Source organism: Mus pahari, chromosome 10, assembly GCF_900095145.1.
Source record: "Mus pahari chromosome 10, PAHARI_EIJ_v1.1, whole genome shotgun sequence".
Taxonomy (NCBI): Eukaryota; Metazoa; Chordata; class Mammalia; order Rodentia; family Muridae; genus Mus; species Mus pahari.
The window spans coordinates 80,963,416-80,987,760 of NC_034599.1; the positions used below are offsets into that span (position 1 = coordinate 80,963,416).

General features: G+C 41.3%; 1 protein-coding gene across 6 annotated transcripts in view; it reads right to left on the minus strand.

Annotated features, from left to right (window-relative positions):
• Window positions 1–24,345, minus strand: part of Snap91 (synaptosome associated protein 91) — a 113,293-nt gene that overhangs the window by 21,432 nt on the left and 67,516 nt on the right. For 4 of the 6 annotated variants that reach the window (XM_021206128.1, XM_021206127.1, XM_029542977.1 and 1 more), the window contains exons 12-22: window positions 22,009–22,036; window positions 18,913–19,022; window positions 16,952–17,064; window positions 11,151–11,165; window positions 10,857–11,018; window positions 5,520–5,627; window positions 4,626–4,898; window positions 4,321–4,398; window positions 4,088–4,159; window positions 3,616–3,699; window positions 2,172–2,255 (exon numbers count right to left, since the gene is read on the minus strand). In XM_021206128.1, coding sequence (XP_021061787.1) covers window positions 2,172–2,255; window positions 3,616–3,699; window positions 4,088–4,159; window positions 4,321–4,398; window positions 4,626–4,898; window positions 5,520–5,627; window positions 10,857–11,018; window positions 11,151–11,165; window positions 16,952–17,064; window positions 18,913–19,022; window positions 22,009–22,036 — 1,127 coding nt within the window. The remainder of the gene's footprint in view (window positions 1–2,171; window positions 2,256–3,615; window positions 3,700–4,087; window positions 4,160–4,320; window positions 4,399–4,625; window positions 4,899–5,519; window positions 5,628–10,856; window positions 11,019–11,150; window positions 11,166–16,951; window positions 17,065–18,912; window positions 19,023–22,008; window positions 22,037–24,345) is intronic. The other 2 variants (XM_029542980.1, XM_029542979.1) reach the window with 1 other exon arrangement.

Here is a 24,345-nt window from a genome sequence, read left to right on the forward strand (position 1 = left end):
AAGGCAGGTGAAGGAACTGAAGAGTACAGTTAACATGTGTTTAAAAAATGCAGAAACATTGGAACGTTTGTCACTAATCTCTTTCCTAGCTCACTTTAGTAAGATTTTGGACTGCACAGGTCAACTGATCAATTTAAGCTTTTTGTATGTGTGAGACATACCCCAAAGTGAGCCTTTTGGGAACATATATCTCTCTGCAGCCTGTAGCCGGGATCCCTTACTCTCCAGGGATGATATAGATCCTGTGGCACCCCTAGGACCAACCCTCTTGGCTCTACAGCCTTGGAATGCTTTCTTCTCCCAAGATCCCTGGCTTCTGCTCCAGGTCCTAAAATTCTAGGCTCTTTTAGAAACAGTATCTCTGGTTCTAGTCCTGGTGGGTTCAGCGAGGCACTGTAGACTAATAATACTAGAACAGACAGTGTGGCCTTGTGGCCAGCCTCTTGCTTAGTGGATTTGAACAGTTCTGTGACCCATATGGTCTATGGCAGGCCAGCAGATATCTAAGAAAGATTTCTTAGAATTCTTCAGGTAGCCAGTGCAATTGATTTTAACCATAATTCCAGAACCAAAGACTTACAATCCATCTCATTTAAAAACCATTGGGATCATTTTCACCAAGGAACCTGGAAACTATGCTATTTCTGTGGCCTGTTAAAATCTTACTGCAGATTTTAAACTCTGAACTGAATGTATTGGTTTAATAAGAGGTTGAAAGCGTCTAGCCAAGTTGAAACTGCTGTGAAATGCATCTAGGCTGTGGGGAAAGCCAGGCAAGCTGGCAGGCCTTGTCTAAAGTTGGCAGAGGTGGGTTGTGTGAGGTGCATGTTACATTTTAGCTTCTAGAAGACAAAACAGAACCCCGTCAAAGTGGGGTTCTGGTTCATCACCACAATCACTGTGACAAGAGCTGGCAAACAGGAGCACCTGACTGGATCTAGGAGCCAGAGAGTATGTAAAAGAAATGAAAGAGAAACCGAAGCCACCAGACAGAACTACTGATAGAAAGAAGGTGGGGGTTCCTGGTGCTTCCTCCTGTTCCTGGAGGAAAGATGTGACCACAAGGGGGCTTTCCACCAGCATTAGTGAGAGGTATGGAGGGGGTGCTAAGGCTCCACCATTACCCATCACAAGCCTGAGAACACTGGCATGTCCCCTGGCCTGCTCCACTCAGTGAAGGGATCTTGTTTTACACTGTTTCTAGGTTGTAAACAACGGCCACACTTGGTCAAAACCAGTTACTCTTTAAGGACCACATGGCTGTTGGGTTATTTAAACTGAGGGAATCTAGATTGGAGGCTTCCAGGTGCTCAGGAGACTCAGACTAATTAACTCCTTGTCACCCCAAGGAGCAAAATCCATCCCCTCTAGTGACTGGGGGTACACAGAAATCTTCACTGAGTGTCACGAGGCCTCCGTTAGACTACTGCTGTGCTTCCCTCAAGCAGAACCCAAGTGAGGCCAGCATGCTGTGAGTTCCTGAGCTGAGCTGCGGCTAAGCCTTTGGCTGGGGTCTTCCGATTGGCCACTTTCTAAGTCTAACGTTGTCTCCACTCCAAGTTAGACTCAAGCTTGGTTTTAATTGTGCTCGAGTCCTGGAACTGCTCTTTGAAGCAGCCCTTACTGTCTTAGCACCAAGCAGTGATCCTTGCAAACCGTGCCCATCTAGTTCCTAGAAAGCTGAGATCACCCTGCGTGTTTTCAGGCAGAAAACTAATCAGCTTGTCAAAAGTCCATTGTGTGTCACATTTCAATTCAACAGGAAAAAAAATCTATAATGGTTTCTTCTATGGTGACTCACCTATTATAAAACCAACTGTCAAATATATTACAGCATAGTTAACTACAGATTCCTTCTAAAATATATGAGCAGTCATTAATTGCCACACAAAACATATTACCTTTTTGACAAATAAAAACAAACATGCTAATTGAAAGTAAGATTGGGAGTATCAATAGGGGTGGCTTATATACATATGGGTTTAAGACTAATTTAATAAAATCTAGGAAGTAATAAACCTTCTATTATTTAATGCTGTATCACCTTCAATTTCATGCCTTGAAAGGAAAATTTAAAAATATTTTGCAATTTATGTAGTATCTATTACTTATAAAACTATATCTATCCAAACTTAACTTTTATAAAATGCCATTTTAATGGAATCAATTACCAGCTAGTAGATCTGCCGATGCTGATGAACTAGAAACAGCCTGAGGTGCTGGCTGGGTTTCAGAAGCACTACTTCCAAATGCATCTATCCATTGTCCGTCATGCAGCAAGAAAGTAAGAGGGTCAAATAGTAAGTGACTAAACAATCCAAGTGTGACACACACAGACACATGCACATATGTGACATTCTCTATGGAAAGCCTGCCTCCTTGATATGTGAAATGGCTAGGAGGACTAAAACAGGCTCTAAGAAGTTTGTCTTATTTCACAGTCTCAGATAGTCTTAATACACAGCTCCTGTTTGCCCTGGGAGCCTCCCCAAGAGCAGGGGGGTTGCAGGTGTGTGCCACAATGCTCTGCTCTAGAGCTTAGTCGCCCATGAGAGTTCTAGAATGTCTAATAACCAGTGCCTCACTAAATGATTGAGACGTAGACCTTTAAAATGAATAAAGGTTTCAAACTAGAGTCTATCATTTATTAAAAACAGGATTGAGATTTTTAAATGAAGGTAAAACAGAATTTCTCACTTCCCATTTAAGCTTCTAAACATTTAATATGCCCAGGGGAGCAGCACCCCCTGTACCCACACATCTGCATTCAGTGTCTGTGTACCTTCAGCACGTCAGCCAGCATCTGTGACTTCTTTGTACCCTCATGTATGCAGCATGGTATGTACCAGGATGAGTCAGTGACAATAGATAATCCATGTGGGTATAATACGCAAAGATGATGTTTTAGCCCAAAGACACTCACTTTTATGGATACTCATGATTCAGTTCAGACCTGTTGCTTTCCTAAGAGTTTACTGATAACAAAGGACTTCAGCTTACAGATACTCATACAGATAACTAAGCGATATAATCAAGATAAAATCAATGCACCTTTCTGGTTTCAAATACTACATAAAGGAAGAAAAAGAATACATTTAAACCAGAAAAAAAATATCTCCAAGTTCTCTGTAAAGGTTTAAAAAACACTATATTCAATGTAAATAAACTCCACAGCATTATGTATGTTGACATCTAACTAGCTTGTTCTCAATTCTGAATTACCTATTTTATGTTTTATATTGCTTTGAAGGACTTGAGAGTGTTAACGTAGCCAATAGATCAGGATCTTTGAAAAAGCAAGAGAGGGACTCTAAACAGGTGATTAAAAGCTAGGATGAACAAAAGGCTGAAAACAAGAAGATGTCACATGGAGAACGCTCTGGTTTTGTTAGACCATGCACTGAAAGTTGTGAGGAGCCATGAGGATGATGGTGATGGCGGCACAGACATGGGAAAGGTCTGTACAACTTAAGTTCACACGTAAAAATCAAAAGCAATGTAAGAGCCAAAAGGAGCAAAATGAATTAAAATGGAAGAGGAGAGTCCACTCAGAACAACAACAACAACAAAAGGGACTCCAGATGACTTAAGTGCTGAAAGAGGAGAGATACGCACCCCCAAAAAGGTCTATGACACCAGAGGACTCCGCCTTTGCAGGAGAGGCAGTGGTTGCAGGAGACGGCGCTGCAAATGCATCCACTGCAGTGAAGAACAGGGGAACATGGCGGTCATCTTCAGCACAATGAAACCCAGACCCTGACAATGGCCTCGAGAACTCAGTGACAGAAAGTGAGTGGAGAAATCTTAACAGTTAAGAAAAGCGAATGAAAAACTGACTCTTCAATAGTAGAACAATTAGTGGGAAATGGAATTTTTTTTTTCTTTGCCAACCTCATATTTGAAATCTCAACCTTTACCAGCTGCTGACTGGCTAAAGAGAATGAGATTCATCTTTTAGGTGAATTCTGAGTCTTAGAGCACATACGATAAACCTATAAGATATTAGAACATCTTTTGCTACCTGAAATCCCCCACCCATGACCCTCTGGAGAGAGCTCTAAAGTCTTGATCTAGGGGAAGCACTCACCGGATAAGAGGTCAGCAGTGAGAGAACTCTCAGGCACCGGAGAGGCCCCTCGTGGTGGGGAGGAGAAAGCATCTTCCAAAAAGTGAAAGAAACCAAAACCAAGCAGAAATAAGTAGCAGAAAGCTGAAATCAGAGTCACGCGTCTAACGAATGCATTATCACAGCAACTATAAAGGGCTTGACCAAGGACATCTACTGAAACAGAGTTGAAGAAATCCGTTGCTTTGCTTTACCTGTGCCAAACAGGTCTATGCTAGGAGCCGCGTCTGGCTTAGGCGCTGCAGCAACTTCAGGAGCAGAATCAAACAAATCTAAGACCGAGAACACACAGGCCTTCACTCAGTCTGCAAATCAAGCCTGTGACAGCACCACTTGCCAGTTTTCTGACAGAGCATTCACAAGACCTCTGGGTTAAGTAGCAAATGGACTCCAGAGAGTCCATTTAACTACCAGTTTTCATGCATAGGAGGCATGTGTGCATTAAAGGACCGGGTTCAAGCCACCAGATGGGAGAGATTGAGTAACAGTGACAAATTACCACCAAAGATATCTAGAGCAGGAGGAGCAGCAGCGGCGGTGGTGGCAGCGGCAGCAGAGGTGGTGGCAGTGGTGGTGGCAGCAGTGGCGGCGGTGGTGGTGGCAGCAGTGGCTGCCACAGCCGTGGGAGCAGGAGAAGGAGCAGTTGCGGGAACTGGGGGGGCTGTGCTAGCTGTAGGGGTGACTACAGGAGCGCTGGTCTCAGGTGGCTTCATTGCAAAGAGGTCCAGCTCAGGTGCAGCCTCTGCGCTACCTTCAGATGGGGCAAAAGGGTCTTTTGGAAAGCAAAGTAGAGACACACACAGCATCAGTCAGGAAGGAGCAGGAGACAGAATCGTAACTACAGGTAAGAAGACACGTCACACACATTTACATACTAGCTAGGCCTCAAGGTTACATGGGTTTCACTACTATATCTTATTAGCAGTTGGGATGTTTTTCTAAAGAAAAAAAGAAAATACAGTTGGTACTGCAAGTTCAATCTGAAATATTTGGTAGGGTGCTGTGAAATCGGCCTATAGTTTTGGTCGGGGGGGGGGGCGGTCATTATTTTTTCATGCCCTTACCTAATCTAGGCAATCTGGTAGCTCTGAAAGTTCATTAAAACATGTCAATATATTTGAACTCAATATCATAAAGAATGCGTTAGAGGAGGGAAAACATTAAGAAAGCATACTTGCACTGAGAAAAATTGTCAATCTTGAGGAATTGCCAATTTTGATAAGTATGCACTTCACTGTCTTAATGTTTTAAGTGTTGGCATTATTCATTCAGTTATGAGGAATGAGTTTACACTAATAAGAAAACAAAATTAGAAAAACATATGGCCACAACTAACTATGCAGGCTTCACATTAGGACAAGAAAACAACAGACTGGCTCATGTGTAAACCCACCATTTCCTGAGCATGCATCAAGGGCTGCAGCCACTGGGGCTGGGGTAGCTGGTGCGGTAGCCCCTTCGGATGCTGCAGGGGCCTCCCCAGGAGAAGCTGCAAAGGCATCTTGGGTGCAGTTTTAAAAACAACAGAAATGAAAGGAATAAAAAGAGAAGAAAATATAGTAAAAGAACGGAGTTAAGTTGTGAAGAAAGCTCCCTTATACAACACGAATGTCTCATGCACTGTTGGTAATCACCAAGTAATTACGTTTTTGTGCATCTCCCTGTTAGCTAACACGTGAATGGTGGTATCTGGATACCACTGAAGGCCATTGTGATCCAACAAGATTCTCATTGTATAAGGGCTCTAAAAAGCATGTTTTAGGTTTCATTAGAAATTAATGGATGCAAAAATTAAAACACAAAATAACTTTACTATGTAATTTAAGACATTAAACTTTCATGTCCAGATACTACTTCTTTACTGCATTTTTCTCTTATACCTCTGACTGGTGGCTTCCAGAAAAATCCAATGTCTTCTCTGTATGCAAATAATATTAAATAGATAGTGGCTATATAAATAAATATTTTGAATTTAAAATTAGTTTAGTGCAGACAAAAAAATCATAATGTTAACAGGAAAGGTTTGGTAAGTATTCAGAAAATTCTTCACTTAACCTTGGAAAGAATCATCAGATACAAAAGGAGGAATCAAAGAAATAAACAGCTAAACAAATGAGGGCATGATGCTTAATGTCTTTATCTCTACTTACATTTATTGTTTTCAAATATTATTATATTTTCTGGTTATTTGGAAAGTGATCTATTTCCAACAGATTAAAAATATAATTTCATGTTTTAAGACTACAAGTGCATTGTATACAGAAGGAACTCCGGTTAACATACCTGTAGGCCCAGCTCACAAACACATTTTGTATTTCTTTTTCAATGCTAAGGGTGGGACCCAGAGCCTTGCATACTACGTTCTAGCCCTAAACGAACACTGATTGCTAAGGGATGTAAACCTTTCCCAATGCATGTCCACAGCAAACCACATTCATTATGGAGCTTAGGGTCAACCCCCATGTTCCTGCCACTCCTCATTTCCAATAGATTTTACTGGTGTGTCCTAGAGCATGATCCTCACTAAGAGGAACTGGTCAAACATAATTGGGAAATGTCACACAGTAGAGCTGAGAGTCATTCACTGTGTTAAGCTGAGGAAGTCCTGTGGTCAAGGTCCTTGTTTCTCAGTGGAATACAGCAAGTAACAAACTTGTCTAGATAGAAGACAGTTAAGTAACATACATCTTGAGTCCTTATGTTTTGCAGAATAAAAAAAAAGAATAATGTTATTATTACAAGAGGCTCACTTGAGTTAAAAGTTTTTTTAAACACTATCAGCGCATATTAATCTAATCTGATGGCTTCTCTCAGCTGTCCAGAGGGAATGTATGTTATACTGATGGAGGCTGGGGACTGTGAATAAACTAGAGAAAGAAAACCACTCCAGGGAGAGCAAAGACCCAGATGACACCAGAGGGCAGTGGGCAGCATGAGGACCTTGAGGTGTGTGTGTGGGGGGGGGCTGGGGGCAGGGTAGGATGGGAGGAGCCCTCTCAATATTCTGCCATGGTTCAGGGATTTTACTTTCCATGGCTGTATACCTAGAACTGAGGTCAATGCCCCTGGGGGGGGGGGAGACATATTTTTGAAAATTATTAAAATTTAACTTCTGTAACTATTTCAGATGGTGCCTTTTATTACCTCCATTCTGTAGAGAACGGAGAGCCGGAGTTCAGAGATTTTCAAATGTTCTACCCCACACAAAATGATGTGAATCAGCACAGAACTTGATCTAGCCATTCCATAACACCTGCACACCTTAAAGCACCTTGTTGCACATGAGAATATATGAAACTTACATTTTTCAGTTGAAAAAAAAAATAACTTGGGTAGTTTGATCAAGGCCATACAGCTCGTAAATGGCTGGGTTGGGACTTGGTCCATTACGGTCTGCAGGAGCTATGCGTGTTTGGCCACTAGACTGAACAGTGACCAACCACGTCCTACTCCTCGCTACCACCCACTGCTCCTAGGATGAGCATTAGTAACAGACCCCAGCAGATGCTTTCAGACTCTTCGGGTTGGCTGTTACTTATGTACAAGTGAAACCTATACTTAGAGCTATGCTGCAGAAGAGGTTTCCTTCTATCCCGTCAGCCACATGCCTCTTCAATGCTGCTCGTTAGCTATGCCTAAACATTAGGAATGCAACTACCAACTCCCATCAAAACTTTTCTTAAAGAGAAGAGCCCCCGTTGCTGTCCGCATTATAAACTTCTTAAACTCTCACTAAAATCTTTCCCTAAGACATAAATGTGGGCCAGGCGTGGTGGTGCATGACTTTAATCCCAGCACTTGGGAGGCAGAGGCAGGTGGATTTCTGAGTTCGAGGCCAGCCTGGTCTACAAAGTGAGTTCCAGGACAGCCAGGGCTACACAGAGAAACCCTGTCGCAAAAACAAAAACAAACAAACAAACAAACAAGACATAAATGTGGGATTTATTTTCCCTAGAGTCTGTCCTCTGCTTCCATCACATGGGTGGCAGGAATAAGACTCAGGCCATAGGTTTGGCAGCAAGCACCTTTCACATGAGCTACTCTACCAGCCCCCAACTAGGATATTTTAAAAGAACAATGCTATCATTTATCAGTTGTGTGTACCTTATATAGAAAATTAAAAGCACAACATTCTTAGAATTCTGTTCTGTATGACCACAGAAAGTAGGTTCTATTTCTTAAAAGCTTGCCTTATAATAAAATTAAAAATAAAAGTTAATATCTACCAGAAAAGACAATATAGCAACTTAGATGGGCTACTCACAGAGAATAATAAAACATTTTGCAGAGAGAAATCTGAATTTTTTTAAACTTGCATTTTGATGTACTAAAATACATAGATTTTTAATGCTCATGATGTTTGTTTTAAACTTTAAAATTTAAAATTTTATATTCATGAGGTTTCATAGCTGTATTTTTCTGAAATTAAAACTTACTATGCTTATTTCTAGAGAGATCTATATCGCTATAAACATTACACAGAATAAGAATTTTTTTTTTTATATCTTTGAGATAGAGTCTTGCTACGTAGCTCAGGCGGGCCCAGAACTTAATGCATAGCTCTGGTTGGCCTCAAATTTGTTATTCTTCTCCATGAACCTCTTGGGTATGACCTGCACATCTGATGTGAAAATGTATTTTAAAGTTATTCAAATAAACGTGGCTGGTACCTTTACTCAAGTTCAAATTCTTTTCCATCTTAGAGATCTAAGATATTTTAAAGTAGCCAAAAAAAAAAAAATGGTCATGGAGATTTAAGCTTTGTATTTATTTGAGATAGCTCTAAATGATTTGTTTTAAACAAAAACAAAAAGAACATGAGACAAATTAGGGAAAAAATACTGAAGACTACAAAAGAGGCAGCGGGGTACACAGACACCCAACTGTGGTGGACAGAGCTTTTCCACCACGGCCAGGAGGCAGTTCATAGACGTAAGCAGAGAAATAAAGTCTGTGATGAGACCTACAGAGGGGCTCTACTTCACTCATGTCCTTGCTAGAGGACAGAGGGACCTGATGAAAACACAGGGCAGCTGTGACTCTGCAGTGCCCCTTCTTAAAACTTACATTTAAAACAGACAATAATGTCCCCGTGATAGCACTGGCAGAAGCGCAGATTTTTCTACTTGGCAGACACTAATCACAAACAGCGTAACGGTTCAAACAGCGTTTAAAGAAACATCTGGGTTTTTTTTTATTCTGGAAAGTTAAGAGGAAAGCAAGGCAGACCTGCCTGATGTCTGAGACGTACCCCAGCCCCTTACACGGGGACTGAAAAAAATAAATCTCTAACTAGCAGTAGTTACAGAAACGTTTTCAGTACTAAACTGCTGTGTGACCCGTTCATATTTTCCGTTGACCTTGCATGAGAAACCCTCCGGCTCAATGCCAGTGGCAGAGCAGAGAGAGGAAGGTGAAGGAGTTAGTTTTACAACTTAAGATACAACTTTTTTTTTTTTTTAAACCTTGAAAGAAAGCACACCACTGACAAAGGGCATCTGCTTTTGAGAAGTTCCTGCTAGGGAAACCCTGAAAGGCTTGTAATTCTCTCTGCTCTTTAAGGAGCAAGCTTCTTTTTGTCGGAGTGAAGCAAGGTGACAATTTCGTTGGTGAAACTGCAGCAGAAATGCTATGTTTAGCTAACACTACTTGTCTTGGACAACTACAGAGCCCAGGGCACCACACGCAGCAGAATGGTATGTAACTGTGTAAGTGTTCATCGCCAGGGGAATGCACTAATTCCACCATTGCCTGCCAAACCTCTCCTGCCTTCACCACCACTTGCTTCTCTTAATTTCTTTACAATATTTTCAAAATGTCCTGGGAAATATGCTATACGGTAATGAAGAAACTTAAAACTGATGAGTCTAACACCCCTAGGTATGTGCATGTGGTCCAAACTCTTCTCTGAGTTTGCACAGTGGCTCCGCCCAGATGCAAGTATGCAGATGAACTGGCTTCCGATGCTCACTGTGTCTGAGTGCATTGTGGGGCATTTCGCTGGGTCAGAACTGGCACCTACTCGGAAAGCGCATTTCTGAATAGTCCTTTCCAAAACTGATCTGCACCTGCTTTTAATCAGCACAATGCCAAGTGCTGTGCAGACTCCCGAAGCTCCAAAGTCAAGATGACCCTACATTTTACTCCAACAAAACAATCAGAAGTAGGTATAGCAGTCAACTCTCTGCTAAGCCATCTAAATTTTAATTCCTCTCATCTATATTTCTATATACAAATATATCTATAGCACATTTATCTATCTATCCATCTATCAATTATCTATCAATCATCTATCTATCATCTATCTAGATATTCATATATGGGTCTAGATACATTGGTCTAAGCACTAAGAAATTATTTAAGCTGGGATTGTTCTCTCATGATCATATATTCCCTGGGCCAGTTTGAGTCTAGTCCCAAAGCCATACCTAAACGTGATCCCTTGCAGAGGCCCTGCAGGGAGGCCATGTATGGGCTAGAGTCTGGCAGCAACTCAGATCCTGATGTATACCTGGACTCAAAGGGCCACAGCTTCTGTTCTAGTAGTACCAGAACTACATGGAGAGGAGCTGAGAAGTTTAGCACTGTCAAGCATATATGAACCAACACTGGAAAAGTACTTAGGCCCTGCCATGTTGTTAACATAGTATAAGGCAATTCAGAGGCCGTTGGTCTCAGGTGCGTCAGCCATCTTAAAAGGAATGAAGGAGTAGTGGTGTGACCGACTAACCTCCAAAGAGATCCACTTCCGTAGTGACAGCCGTCACAGCTGTGGTGGTTGAGGCAGAGGCTGAAGCAGGCTCAGTGGTTGTAGTAGGAGGGGAAGACTCTGGTGCAAATGGGTCTGAAATCGGTGCTTCAGAGGGAACAGAGGAAAGCGCAGCCAAGGAATCTGTATTTCACCAGAGACAGAGCAAAAGCGAGAGGAGGAAAGGACAGGAGATAGACCAGACTCCTAAAGGGCACAGGAAGAGATGGCTGCAGATGTCTCTCACAGGAGTTCAAAAACAAGGCTTTTACTCACCCTCTCCCAAAAGGTCTACCGATGTCCAAGTGGTGGCAGCGTATGAAGAGACAAAGAGTTCCAGCTGAAACATCTGACTGTGCCAGTGTGCAAGCAGGGAGAGGTGCAGGCTCACCCGAGCTTTCTGCACTTCCCAGACCATTTGTAATCAGAGCACAAATGCATTACCAGCTCTCACCATGGAACTTCCAAGGTGGAGGAGACCCTAGGCGATCTCTAGACCAAACTATTCATGTTACAGATGGAGAAACGGGGCGAGGGAGGTCAAGAGTCTTAAATAACTCTGAAAATCCCAACCTATATCCAAAAAGATAGAGCTTTTCACCGTCATTATCCCCAGACTCTGGCCTGGACCCGCTGTGACTGATGCCATTAATCTGTAATTAGCAGGATTTCGTTGACTGTTCTTTATTTCCTTCCCATTTCCCACCCTCTGTCTTTGAGACTGGGCTCCCTTATGTAGCCCAGTAAGGCTACGTTCTTACATAACACAGAACCACCTGTCCAGGGGTGGCACTGACCACAGCGGCCCTCCCACATCAATCATTAATCAAGAAATTACCCTCCAGATTTGCCCACAGGCCAGTCAGATGGAGGCGATACCTTAATTGAGGTTTGGGTCAAGGTGACAGAACTAACCATCTCAGCAGATCTTTCTTAAGAACAGGGTCTGTGATCAGTCTTGAAACCATGATTTGTAAAGTATTCAACCACAGACACAAATTAAAGTAGGAGGATTCAATTCATTTATAAGAGATATATAACTAAAGGCCTTTTTGCATTATAAAAATGGTGAGAAAATATTCATTCTAACAAAAGGACGTTATTCTCATAACGAAGGAGCTGACACTCTTCAGTGACCGACGACTGGATTGTTTCAAGTGACTATGAAGATTAAGTGTAGTCATTCACTTAAAGGCTTACCTAGCCCTGGAACACATCAAATGCTCCATAAGGAAAACTAGCATTACGAACTTCAAAGCGCGTCAGGTGTGTGTATTTAGCACAGTCTACAGACTCCACACCACAGACTTTCTTAACATTGTAGGAAGTAGATCATAAAACTCACTAGCATTGTAACTAACAGTACACGTGGAAATTATTAGTTATATTATCTCATAATATGATTTTCAAAGGCATGTTGGTTATTAATTTCAGTTTTAATAAAACCCTAGAAACAATCTTATATTTCTCAAAAAGCAGATATTTTATCTTAAGTATAAGAAGAAATTGTGAGCTTTTCCAGGCCTTAGAAAACAAGACTCAAAAGCACTCATTTACTTGTGCTTCTAAAACATAGATTTATTATGAATAAAGGAAAGTATTCTTTCTTTTATGAAGGCAAAGGTAGGATCCAAAACATCTCTGTTTTTTTTCTGTCAATGGGCTTGTTATCAGTCTTATTAAAAACTAATTTTATATATAAATTTAAGTTAGATTTATTAAAATACAAAATTTTCTGAAATTTTGTTGTTTCATACCAATATAAAAATATTATCATTGCAATGTGTCTCCTGAAATAGAAATGTGTCAATAGCTGTAACCCATGAAAAATTTGTGGACTTCACCTTTGCACATTGAAGTACTTTCACTAAAGTCAGATAAGAAACACTCCAACAGGTTTTAGAGTTAAATTCTACAATATTCAAAAGCAGATGCGGCTTGATGTTAGGAAACAAGATTGGGAAACTGATTTTACACTTTACTCAGTGAAATGAGGCAAACACATCTCTGAGGCAGCCTCGCCCTTGGCTCCAGCAGACTCTACAGCTAGAGACACCCAGGGAAGCGAGGGCTACGTTCCCATTTCATTTGAGAAGGTTCTCAAGTTCCATTTTTCTTAGAAACTGAGATTTAATTATCAGTACCCCCCCTCCCCGCCCCCAGCTCATTGCTATTAAACGCTTTAGTTCTGTCTGGGTGTCTGAGATGCTGTCTAACCAGCAGGCTGGCTGCTCCAAGGCTTTCCCAGCTTGAGAGATGTGCTCCACCTAGTGGGGAAGGTTAGAAAAAAAAACTGCCTGAAGGGCACTGGTCAAGGTCACCAAAGGGTTCCAGCACTAAAAGAGAACACCTTATTGAGATCCTGTAGAAACCAGGACACTAGAAAGAGGCCACTGGGGATACAATGTAATGTAGGTAGTCTAAGAGCAGAGGGGGAATACAGGGGTGGAAAGCTTTAGGTAGGGGTGAAGCTGGCAGATGAGATGAGATGAGAGATAGAGGGTTAACGTAAAAAATAAGGGCCATGAAAAAGCCACATGAAATCTATTATGTTGCAATCAAATTTTTTAAAAATGAAATTTAGGTTTTGTTTTTTTTTTTTTAAGGAGTTTTAAGAAAAATAGCCTGCTACCGCCCAGTGCTGGGGTGGGATGGCCCCTGACAAGTTATTTTTTAGTGAAGGAGACCACAGAGCCCTCCAGGCAAGACAGACTTCAGCTATTCCTCGTGTTTTTCCCACCAGTATTAGATAATAAGATCCTGTTACTGAAGACACTATTTACTTTGGTTGTCTGATCTAGAGAAATCAAGCTGGAATTGAGATGTAAAAGCCCTCCCTGCTCGCTAGATGTCATAGTCCTGGAGGGCGCTATATCAGCTGCTGGAGGAGAAAAACCAACCACAGACTTACCCAGGCAATGTGCCAGGCAAGATGGACCCACTTGTGCCATGGTGGTACTATAGTTATGAGGGTAACCAACTGTCTCTGGACTCAAGGCCTACTCTGCAGAAGGTACCTGAGCCTGCTACTGTAAATTTCATCCAAAAACACATACCAGAGAACACGGGCCTTAGGGAGAAACTGAATACTGGTGTTTAGTTGAATTGCTAGAATCAAATTATCTTATAAATATTTATGCTTATACCCATAGGCAAATGTTACTCTCAGTCTTAAGGAGAGAAGTCTCTCTTTCCAGTGAATGGAGTCAATGCACAGATTCATGGATATACAAGGTACTGGGAATAAGTAGCAAGTGAGTGCTCAGACCTTAACACAGTACTTGTTCTGTCCCTTTAAGACTTTGAGAGCACTGTGAGAAAGAGGGTGAAAAGGACATAAAAGGTAGCCGACAGAGAAGGGTTTTGAAATGCCATCATCAGGCAATAGTTATCCAGGAGTTCTGCAGTTGGTGTAAATGCCTGCACCGGGTCTGTATAAGAATAAATCTCTCAACAGTGAGGTACCGGCTCAGCCTCCCTACTCCTCAATGATGAACTGTTTGCTACTGATAAATATGGGAGATGGGAAGTCACTGCCTTCAGCAGTGTACCCTCATGTGACCTCACTGGACTCCAATGCGCAGTTCCAACCTAAAACTCCTACAGATGATGCCGATTAAACTCCATGAGTCACAAAGCAAAACCGAAGTCATGAGTCTGGGAAAAGGACTGGTTAGCCGGTAAGAATGCTGTGCTAGATAGGGTTTTCATTGCCTTGACACAAACTAGGGCTCTCCTGGAAAAAGGGAACCTCACTTGAGAAAATGTCTCCATCAGATTGGGCCATTGGCAAATCTATGGACATTTTCTTGACTGATGATTGATGTGGGAGAGAAAGTAGTCCTGGCTGGCTTCAGAAAGCAGACAGATCAAGCCAGTAAGCAGTGTTCTTCCCTGGTTTCCTGCCTTGAGTTACTGACTTGACGGTCCAGAATGCTGAAATCAACCCTTTCCTCCCCAAGTCATGTTTGGCACAGCAATAAAAAACAAACTAAGACATATGAGGAGGAGGTAAGAAGGAGTTTGAGGCTGGGATACATTATATATTATCAGAATAAATCATATCCATGTATAAAATTGTCAAAGAACAGAATTAATTAAAATATGAACGCAGTGACTTAAACGCATGATAGAATTAAAAATAACACATTCACGTAATATCCAAGTCTTCTTATACAACCCAGTGAATTTATAACTAAAACTAACATTTTAATTATAAAAATTTTATTATTAAAGTTTTTATGAATTTCACGGCTGAAAAAATTTGACTTGAGGGTATCAAACAGGAATGCACAATATGTTATGTGAACCAAAAGAATCATTAATAAAGCAAACTTGAGTATTTAAGAGATAAAGAAGAGAACAAATGAGTGCCCTCAGGAAGAAAGCCCTTATGCAGGCTCTCCAGCAACAGTTTTCTTTCTCAATTGAAAGGCAATAAAGTTAAAGTTTAAGGAGCACACTTAAACATTGACTAGCTGTAGCCCTAACACCTGACTCTGGACAATGCCTACATGGCTACAATGTTCACATTTCTAGCTGTCAGCTTTAGTTCTGCTGTTATCTTTCTTTCTTTTTTTTTTTTTTTTTTTTTTGGTTTTTCGAGACAGGGTTTCTCTGTATAGCCCTGGCTGTCCTGGAACTCACTTTGTAGACCAGGNGGTTTTTCGAGACAGGGTTTCTCTGTATAGCCCTGGCTGTCCTGGAACTCACTTTGTAGACCAGGCTGGCCTCGAACTCAGAAATCCACCTGCCTCTGCTTTGTTACCAAACATCTGAGTAATAAAATGAAGAGATCACAAAAGACTCAAGGATGGGTAGACTCGGGAAGGAGCGAACAAGTGCCAGTAGTGGAACCCAGGGGCCCTTCCTGCCTCCACGTCTGAGTTCTGCCACCAGACTCCCACGCTGCTCAGGCAGAATTCTCCCCCTGGGATTCTCTACTGTGCAGTCAGGATGGTTAGGATTTCTGGTCATGGGCTTTGCAGTAGCAAACGCACCGCAGCCCCCATATTCCTAAAGAGAAAACTCAAAGCCAGGATGCACCGCTTCTGTTACACTAACATGTTTTTAATAAGCTCACCCAGAGATTAATTATCTAGGGCAACGGACCTTCCTTTGACTGTGTTCCTTACTGTTAATTAAGAACACGGATTCCAAAATGTTCTATTAAATTACAGATCTTGTCTCATAGTAGTGGAAATATTTTCTGCCTGGGAGGAAAAGTAACCTAAGGGCATGAGTGTCCTTGCCTAACTGGGCACCAACGGCTTTCTCCGGAGCCTAGGCATCTTGGCCTAACACGCCTGTGCAAATTCCTGTCAATTCCGGTTCCTCAAACACCCCAAACCAGCGTCATCATCTAAGTTTTTCTCTCTTGAATTACTAAGGTTTTCACCATGTCACTTTCCCCAGTTGTGTAAGACCTTAAACTCTGAAGTGTTAAAGGCTAGTCTGCTGCGCATGGCACTCACAGATGACACTGTACACCTTGAGAATCATGAAGAAATCACTTTAATTTTACTTTGTCGTAAATGTTGTTAATCAAACAACTGTGAGAGGCTGGTTTGTCTGAGCTTGTGAAGCAACTGGAACTGAAATGCCTAGCTGTGTTTTCTTTCCGTCAACCAGCGTAGGAGAGCCCTTTTCTAATACAAATGGGAGTGTTTAATTGATTTCGGTTTCATAAAGTCAGATACACTGTGAACAACATTACAGCCTAGGCACTATATTTGACTAAACCAAGCTGTTAATTCTTCTTAGAGCAACCTGGTAAATTCCTGAAAGGGACTAACTTAAGGTATCCGTTTCTAGAAAATAATTACTAAAAGGCTTTAGAATCACACACAAAAAACCCTTCTTTTGTTTCAACTTCAGATCGTATATAGCTATTTGAACTTTTAAACTGGATTATGCGGATTTTCTGTGTCCTTCACGATATGTATTCTGATCAGCTGACGCCACCATGAGAAAACTTCCCACCAAGTTTCTAATAGCATTGTTGATGACCAGATAATAATTACAGGCCAAATGAAAACGGCCACAGAAAATGCCCCACAACCCACCAGCTCGCTCACCTCCCCACGCGGTGGCACCCCCAGAAGGCGGTGCTCCAGGTGCTGCTGCCCCTGCAGCCGCCCCAGAGAAGTCGGGCTGAAGATCAAGGAGATCGCTGGATGGCTTAGCGGAGCTGGAAGGAAAGCAGGTTTCACAGTCAGAACGTTATAACGCAGAGGGTTCTATAACAAAGGCGTGTGCAGAAAATGTCAAAGATTTGTGTGGCATACACAAAGGCTTGGAGTCTCTATAAAGGAATAGATGGTTGGGCTTTGAGGGGCAGGCGGTCTCTGCCACTCCTCAACTCTGCCATTATACCAGAGGTAAGACACTGATAATACAGAAGACAGAAACACGTCATTACACTCCATCTCAATAAAACTTTATTTACAAAAATAGGTGATCAGCTGGATAAAATCCCACAGAATACCAAAAAAAACAAAAAAACCAAACCAAAACAAAAAACCCCTAACCTTGAGGGTATTTGTTTTCTAATAAAGAAAAAACAAACAACAACAAAACTTGTCCTAAGAATCCACAAACCAAATAATATTAAAATGAATAAAAGTTATTTTTCCCCCAAACTAGATGATAATACATCAAGTTTGCTTCTCAGCAGGAAGCCTAAGTTTTACTGTTTGAAGCATGGACTCAGAATGCCGAGTGTCCTAGGATCTGACTCACAGTGCAACGGTTCAGGCTTATCCCATCGTGACATCACCAGGATCTGTATTTTAGCGAGCTCTCCCATGATTGCCAGCTACAGTTAGATCTGAGGAGAACTGACTACAAGCTTTCTAGCCCTCAGAGGCTCAAGCTCTCCATCTGACTTCAGGCTTCGTCTTTATCCTTTTATATGTGGTGGGTGGCTAAGCAATATTTTATTGAAGAAAGGAATCTGATGCTCCCGAAGCCCCGAAAGGTTTTGCTTCAGTAACAGATATAAACACGACTAGACTAAATACGGAAAAGGGAAATATATTTATCACCAGGAGCTTAATTGGGGGCATATGTGGGTCCAGGGTTTGACCCTAGCATCACACAAATAAAAACATTATAAGTAAGTAGAGCTTAAGCAAACTTTTCATAAGAGACAATTTATTTTGGTGTGTCAGCAGAAAGCACTTGGTTTTGCCAACATATAAGAAGCAGAAACAAGCAAGTGTAGCACACAGTAAACACGGGAGCAATATGTATATTCATAACTGCTTAAAATTGAAACCTCTCAAAACAGGAAGCCTTTGGATAGACTGCATTCGTAAAAGAGTCCCAGACATTCTAAAACGAGGCTAGACTCTCTCATGGTGAAAGAGAAGTCTGACTCAAAAATATTATCTCTAGAAGCCTCTCTGGGCTGGAGGCTCGTTTTAGGGAGTTTTGAGATCTCAGTCATTTACAGGTGTGTAAGAGAGTTGGCTAGGAACATTCCACTGGTCTCTTCCTATCCCCTAGGCAGAGTTCACTCCATGGCCAACCAATCAGCCTGTAACTGTGCGGTTTACTCAACTGACGGGGTTTTATCTCAGCCCAGTCTGGCCCTAACTTGTTAAATAATCCAGACTGGCTCTGAATTCATGATCTCCCTAACTCAAGACTTCTGCATGCTGGGACTACAGGCTTCTGCCACCTGTTAGTGGTTTCGAAGCACTCTGAAACACCTTTTAAGTTTCTCACAGGAAGAATAGATGTTACTAATTACTTAGTACATCATCTAACCCTAGAAGGACCTGCAGTATTTGAATCTTTCTTCCAGATATTTTCCTAAATTTACAAGTCACAACATAGGTCGTCCCAAGGACTTAAGAGGTACAAGCTTAATTAAGAGCCCAAAAGAACTCTCTTTACACTACAAAAATAACCCCAAGTCTCAGTATCAGGACTGGATTTCATCTGGCGAAATTGCTTGGCATCAGTACAGTACATAAAAATACAACAAAAAGCAATTCAAAATGAGAAGTTGGCTACATACTCATTAACTGACCTGACTGGGGCAGCCGCAGATGCTGTTGCAAATATGTCAACTGGCGGGGATGTGTCGATAGTTTTAGCTGGTGTAGAATTAGGAGATGTAACAGTTGTGGCTGGAGAAGACTGAAAGGGAAGATCACAACACAGGCATATCAAAAATGCATCTAGATCTCACTGAACAGTGGGGCTTTGGCCTATAGACCCATGACCTTCCAAACATTTATTCTGCAACTGTTCACAGGAGGCAAAGCTCAAGAAATTGAAATCAAGATCTATAAAAATCACTATGGCCCAAATGCACCTCGAGCTTGAACAGTTAAATGTAACATGTAAATTTATATAAAATTTTGCTAAACTATGTGGTCTAACATGACTCCTAGTTGTACATTTAAAAATAAAGCCAAAATTATTTCCTAAACTTAAAATTATTAGGACACTAGGTGTCAAAAAGGATCAGTGGTGACAACTGCTATAAAACCAGTATTTTATTTTCCCCTCTCAACCTAAATATACTTCATATCTTCTCAGACAACTTCAACATCTGGACATTTAACTTAAATATTTTATAACTGGCAGGGAATAATTCAGAAGTAATATTCAAGTCGCTACAATCTGAGGACATGACTATATTTCATTATACTGTGAAATAAAGATTTTAAAGTGAAATGAAATCTTAACCTTTGGGCTGAGAAGATGGTTCAATTGGTAGAGTGCTTGCTATGCAAACACAGGGACCTGAGTTCTGTCCTCAAACACTATATTCAAAGCCAGGTGCTGTAGTATGTGTGTGTAATCCCAGCACCGGGGCCTGGGGGCAGAGGTAGGTGGAGCCCTAAATACCACTGACCAGCTGGTTTAGCCACATCTGAGAGATTTTGTCTTGGAAAGGTAAAGTGGATCTAGAATGAGAAAGTCACCTGATATCAAATCTAGAGTTCAAATACATGCACACACGCACACAAAGATCTTGTTTCCTATACTTTTTAAAGAGGCGTTAACAGTTTATGTATTAGGAAATTAAAATTCTGTGGTCACTATCACTATTCTAATTTTACTTTATTGTGTCTATTTAACTTTCCAGGAAATAAAATGAGTGACGCTTGGGAGCAAGCAGAGGCTCTGCCACTGGATTCAAATACAACAGGTGTAAAAAGTCATAAAGATCATTTTAAAGCAAAGGATTGATAAGAAAGTTGTGGGACAATCTGCCATTCTAAGAATGCCTAGGCTTCACTCATGCTACAAAATACTTAATGCTATCAAAGTTCAATAGCTATGTAGCTGCCAAGTGTTGAGCACTATGAAGAGATAAAACACAGGAGCAGTGTGCCTACGGTTGATGGGAAAATCACAAATGAACTCTCCCTCTGTGACACAAAGGTTAAGGCTTCCCAGTGGAGCACAACAGAGAATCGGAAAACACTAGCTGTATAGCGAAGGACATCATTTCCTATGCTGGACACTGACTGCTCTAAAAAAAGGGAAAGACTTCAATCTTTAAGTAAGATTTATAAATAAACCTAGAAGTTTATTTATATAAATAAAGTAGCAGGGAGAACATAAGGACACCAAATATACTGCCAATATTAATTCGCACATGAAGGCGGACAAAGGCCTATAATAAACGCCTTGTACCAAAAACTTCTAATGTAACAGGAGACCTCAAAAAAACACAGCAGCGACAAACCGAGACTGTCCTAAAGGAAGCCCTGATTTGGCCACACTAAAGAGTCACGAGCTGGAAATTTTCACACAGGCAACATGGCTCTAATGGTTTGTCTTTGCATCAAAAAGTGAAAAGACTGCTTAAAATTTTTTCAGGCCTTGTGAGAATTTAAACAGTCAGCCAGGCACAGGCAGAACACATGGTATATGGGAATCACTGGCACAGTTACAATGACATCCCCGAGAGTCTGTAATGGCAGCAATTACATAATGGGAGTCTGTCAAAGAAAAGCTCATTGATTACATCTCTGCCTACAAAACAACACAACAACAGCAGATGTGAAGTGCAGGCCATGAGAGAGAGCACATGGCCTTCTCAGGGAAAGCCTCGAGCCTGCCCTTTCACTGGCTCAGAGAGAGAGATGGCTGAAGGAATGACTAAAGAGTGCTTCAGCAGGCATGCCCGGGGCAAAGACCCCTAATAACATTTCCCCCCTGTATCATTAAAATACACACAGCAACCTGTGCTGACCTATAGCACGGATTCACAATATGTGAAAAGAGTTTTTAATTATTAAACATTATACAGCTATGTATAATGTTTCAGCTGTCATACAAATAACAAGAAAAAAAATCTCACCTGCTTAAGAACTGGGGTTCTAAGAGAAAGCCAAATCACATATAAAAATAACTTAATCCTTTCTCAAAAATGTAAATCAAGTGATCTATCTGCTTTACCCCTGGATGCACACCCTAAGCAAACTGAAGATGGAGTCTCAAGCAGATAGTTCTTTTTTACACATAGTTTAAAATTTTTATTTATTTTTGTGATTTTGTGTGTTCCCAACTGTCTAAAAGTAACATGTGCATGCAGTGGCTACAGAGACCAGAAGGGGGCAGCAGATTCCCTCTCGACTGGAATCGCAGGAGGATGCGAGCCTCTCAGTGTGGGTGTTGGGAACTGAACCTGGGTCTTCTGCGAGAGCAACCATTGCTCTTAACCACTGAGCTATCTCTCTAGTTCTCAATCAGACATTTCACACGATAGTTATATCAGAACTGTTTGTCATATTGACAATCTGGAAGTCACTTAAATACCCACTGGAGGAAAAACAAACAAACTGGCTTTTGGAGCTAAGACTGAACCCCAAAGACATTAAGACATTAAGTAAAATTAATAACTTATGAAAGATCAGACTGTCTGGATCTATTCGTCAGATGAGGTATCCAATTTATAGATGGAGAAAGAATGGGGGCTTCCAGGGACTGAAGTCAGGAGGTGTGGGCATTAGTGTTTCACGACTCTGGAAGATGAGAAAAGCCCCGAGAGCGTGCTGCGGTGTGACTGCTGTATTGCAGTATAAATGCACTCAGTGCTTTGGGCTTTACAGTAAACAATGCTACATGTAAAAAAAGAAAACACCAGAAAACCAAACCAACTTACCTTACTTAATGGAGAGGGAGCACCAGATCTAAAGGAAATACAGGAAAATAAAATGTGAACATGCCTGACTTCATCCAGCATTAGATTAGATTACCTTCATGGAGCTCTTTATGGAACAGAGGAGCTTAGAATGCTTGTCTTTTGCTCCATGATGTCCTTTCCCCCAATTTCTAAAATCTCTTAGCAGACATTCTTAAATTCAAAATTATCTTCTCTTAAGTTATCATTATTGCTTATGTCCACCAAAAAAACCCCAAAAAAACAAAAAAACAAAACGCAGTTCAAATTTCAACTTCTAAAATTCACCCAAGGTTTATGGAAAGGCACCCTACATAAACTAATACCTGTTTATCATTTCAAAAGTTAGGAAGTGCCGGGCGTGGTGGCGCACACCTTTGATCCCAGCACTCGGGAGGCAGAGGCAGACAAATTTCTGAGTTCGAGGCCAGCCTGGTCTACAGAGTGAGTTCCAGGACAGCCAGGACTACACAGAGAAACCCTGTCTCGAAAAAGACCAAAAAAAAAAAAAAAAAAAAAAAAAAAAAAAAAAAAGTTAGGAAGCTCAAAACCAGAATGGTGTATTGCAGTTCACTTAATTTCGACTGGTATGCATAAAAGGAGGGACCCTAGAGAAATATGGCCGGGATCCCCGTGAGCTGAGTGAATGAACCTGACCCAACACTCGTAACCACACCCCCGCTGGTGTGTCCAACACACACAACCACACCCCTGCTGGTGTGTTATTTTCATGCCGGCAATGGAAACGCTCTAGAGAAAACTGCTCCCATGCTGTTGTCCTAAGCAGAGGGAGTTTGGAGAAAGGCAATGCCGGTGCTTTGTTCTAATTGATTAGGGAACTAAACAGTCTCTACAGACAGCACTGATTCTAGCATAGGCCGCAGACAGCAACGTGTGTGAAACATCTGCCTGCGTGGCTCACACTTTCCTAACCTGGGAGAGAATAAAATGAACAGTAAGACAAAATGAAGCGAACATACTCCAACAGTAGCCGTAGTCAGGTCGGCTGTAAGGATGGCTGTCCCCTCAGCTCGGAGCAAATACCAAGGTTAGTAACTGGGATTTTGTCCAATACTATGCAAATTCCATCTATTCACAGATACTGTGTGCTAGCTTCTACTACCAGATGCATGCCCGAAACTTCCCATTTCAAAGGCTCTGCTAACATGAAATGTTTCTGTTTTTGCATTTACAGAAAGGGATTTAGGAACCAAAGAATCTAGTACACCATAAGGTTGAAATCTCATGCATTTTTTGGATATTTTTTCCACTTACATAATTTCCTTCATACGTATGGAAAGGGGAGGAAATTAAATATATTATATAAAAAACTAAATAAAAAGAAGAAAAATTAAAACCTAAGAAAACCAAAAAAATGTTTACTTGGCAAAAAACAAAGAAACAACAAACACCCTTTGATATGGTCACTTTCTGAGGATAAATTCCTTTTTCTCTCAGTCAAATTTCATAAGCCATTTTTTAAAGTACTGAAAAAAAAAACCAGGCAATGGAAATATTGACCAGCTAATACACAGATACTGATAACAGCTTCCTACCTCACAGCAAGTACAACATAAACTGACAGGATACTGCCCTCTGCTGCTAAATAACTCAATTTCAAGCTGTGCGAAAGAAAATTGAAATTGGTACATCATCCTTTGCATTTAAATCCCATAAAGCACTCTTACTAGAGATGCCTGGGGCGACCCCATGGATTAAACAATCTCTCCTGAGCCGACAGGATACCCGCTGTATTACGCTCCAACTGTCTCTTATTACCAGTCTTCATGGTGCTAAGTTCTTTGAGGTGAAGGAACACATCCTGCTGTTTTATTACCTGAGCATTTTACACAGCATCTGGCATTTTGGGAGTTATTATTTAAAAGCTTAAGAATGTATTTATGTGCTTATCCTATAGTCATCAATGAGCCAAAAGCCTTAAGAAATTGTCTTTGGTCCAGTGAGATAGCTCAGTGGATTAGTGGAACTAAGCTGGCAACATGAGTGACCTCTGTCCCCATTGACTCTATCTGGCCTTTACCTGATATATACTCACAGGTATTTCTATGGGGCCATTAATCACTGATCAAAATCTGCTCCAAAACTGTCTGATACTCAGAGCTTATCTCTGGTCTACATTCAACCCTGCCCTGGAAGGGCACACGAGGGATGGCACATTAGTTCTTTCGCACAGGTCACAAACTGATGCTTCTTGCATATTTCTTGCTTGATATTCCATCCTACATATTTGCCACTGACCGTTTATGTGAAAATGCTACTACATTTTGCGTATGGACAAGGGCATTTATTGCAGACCAA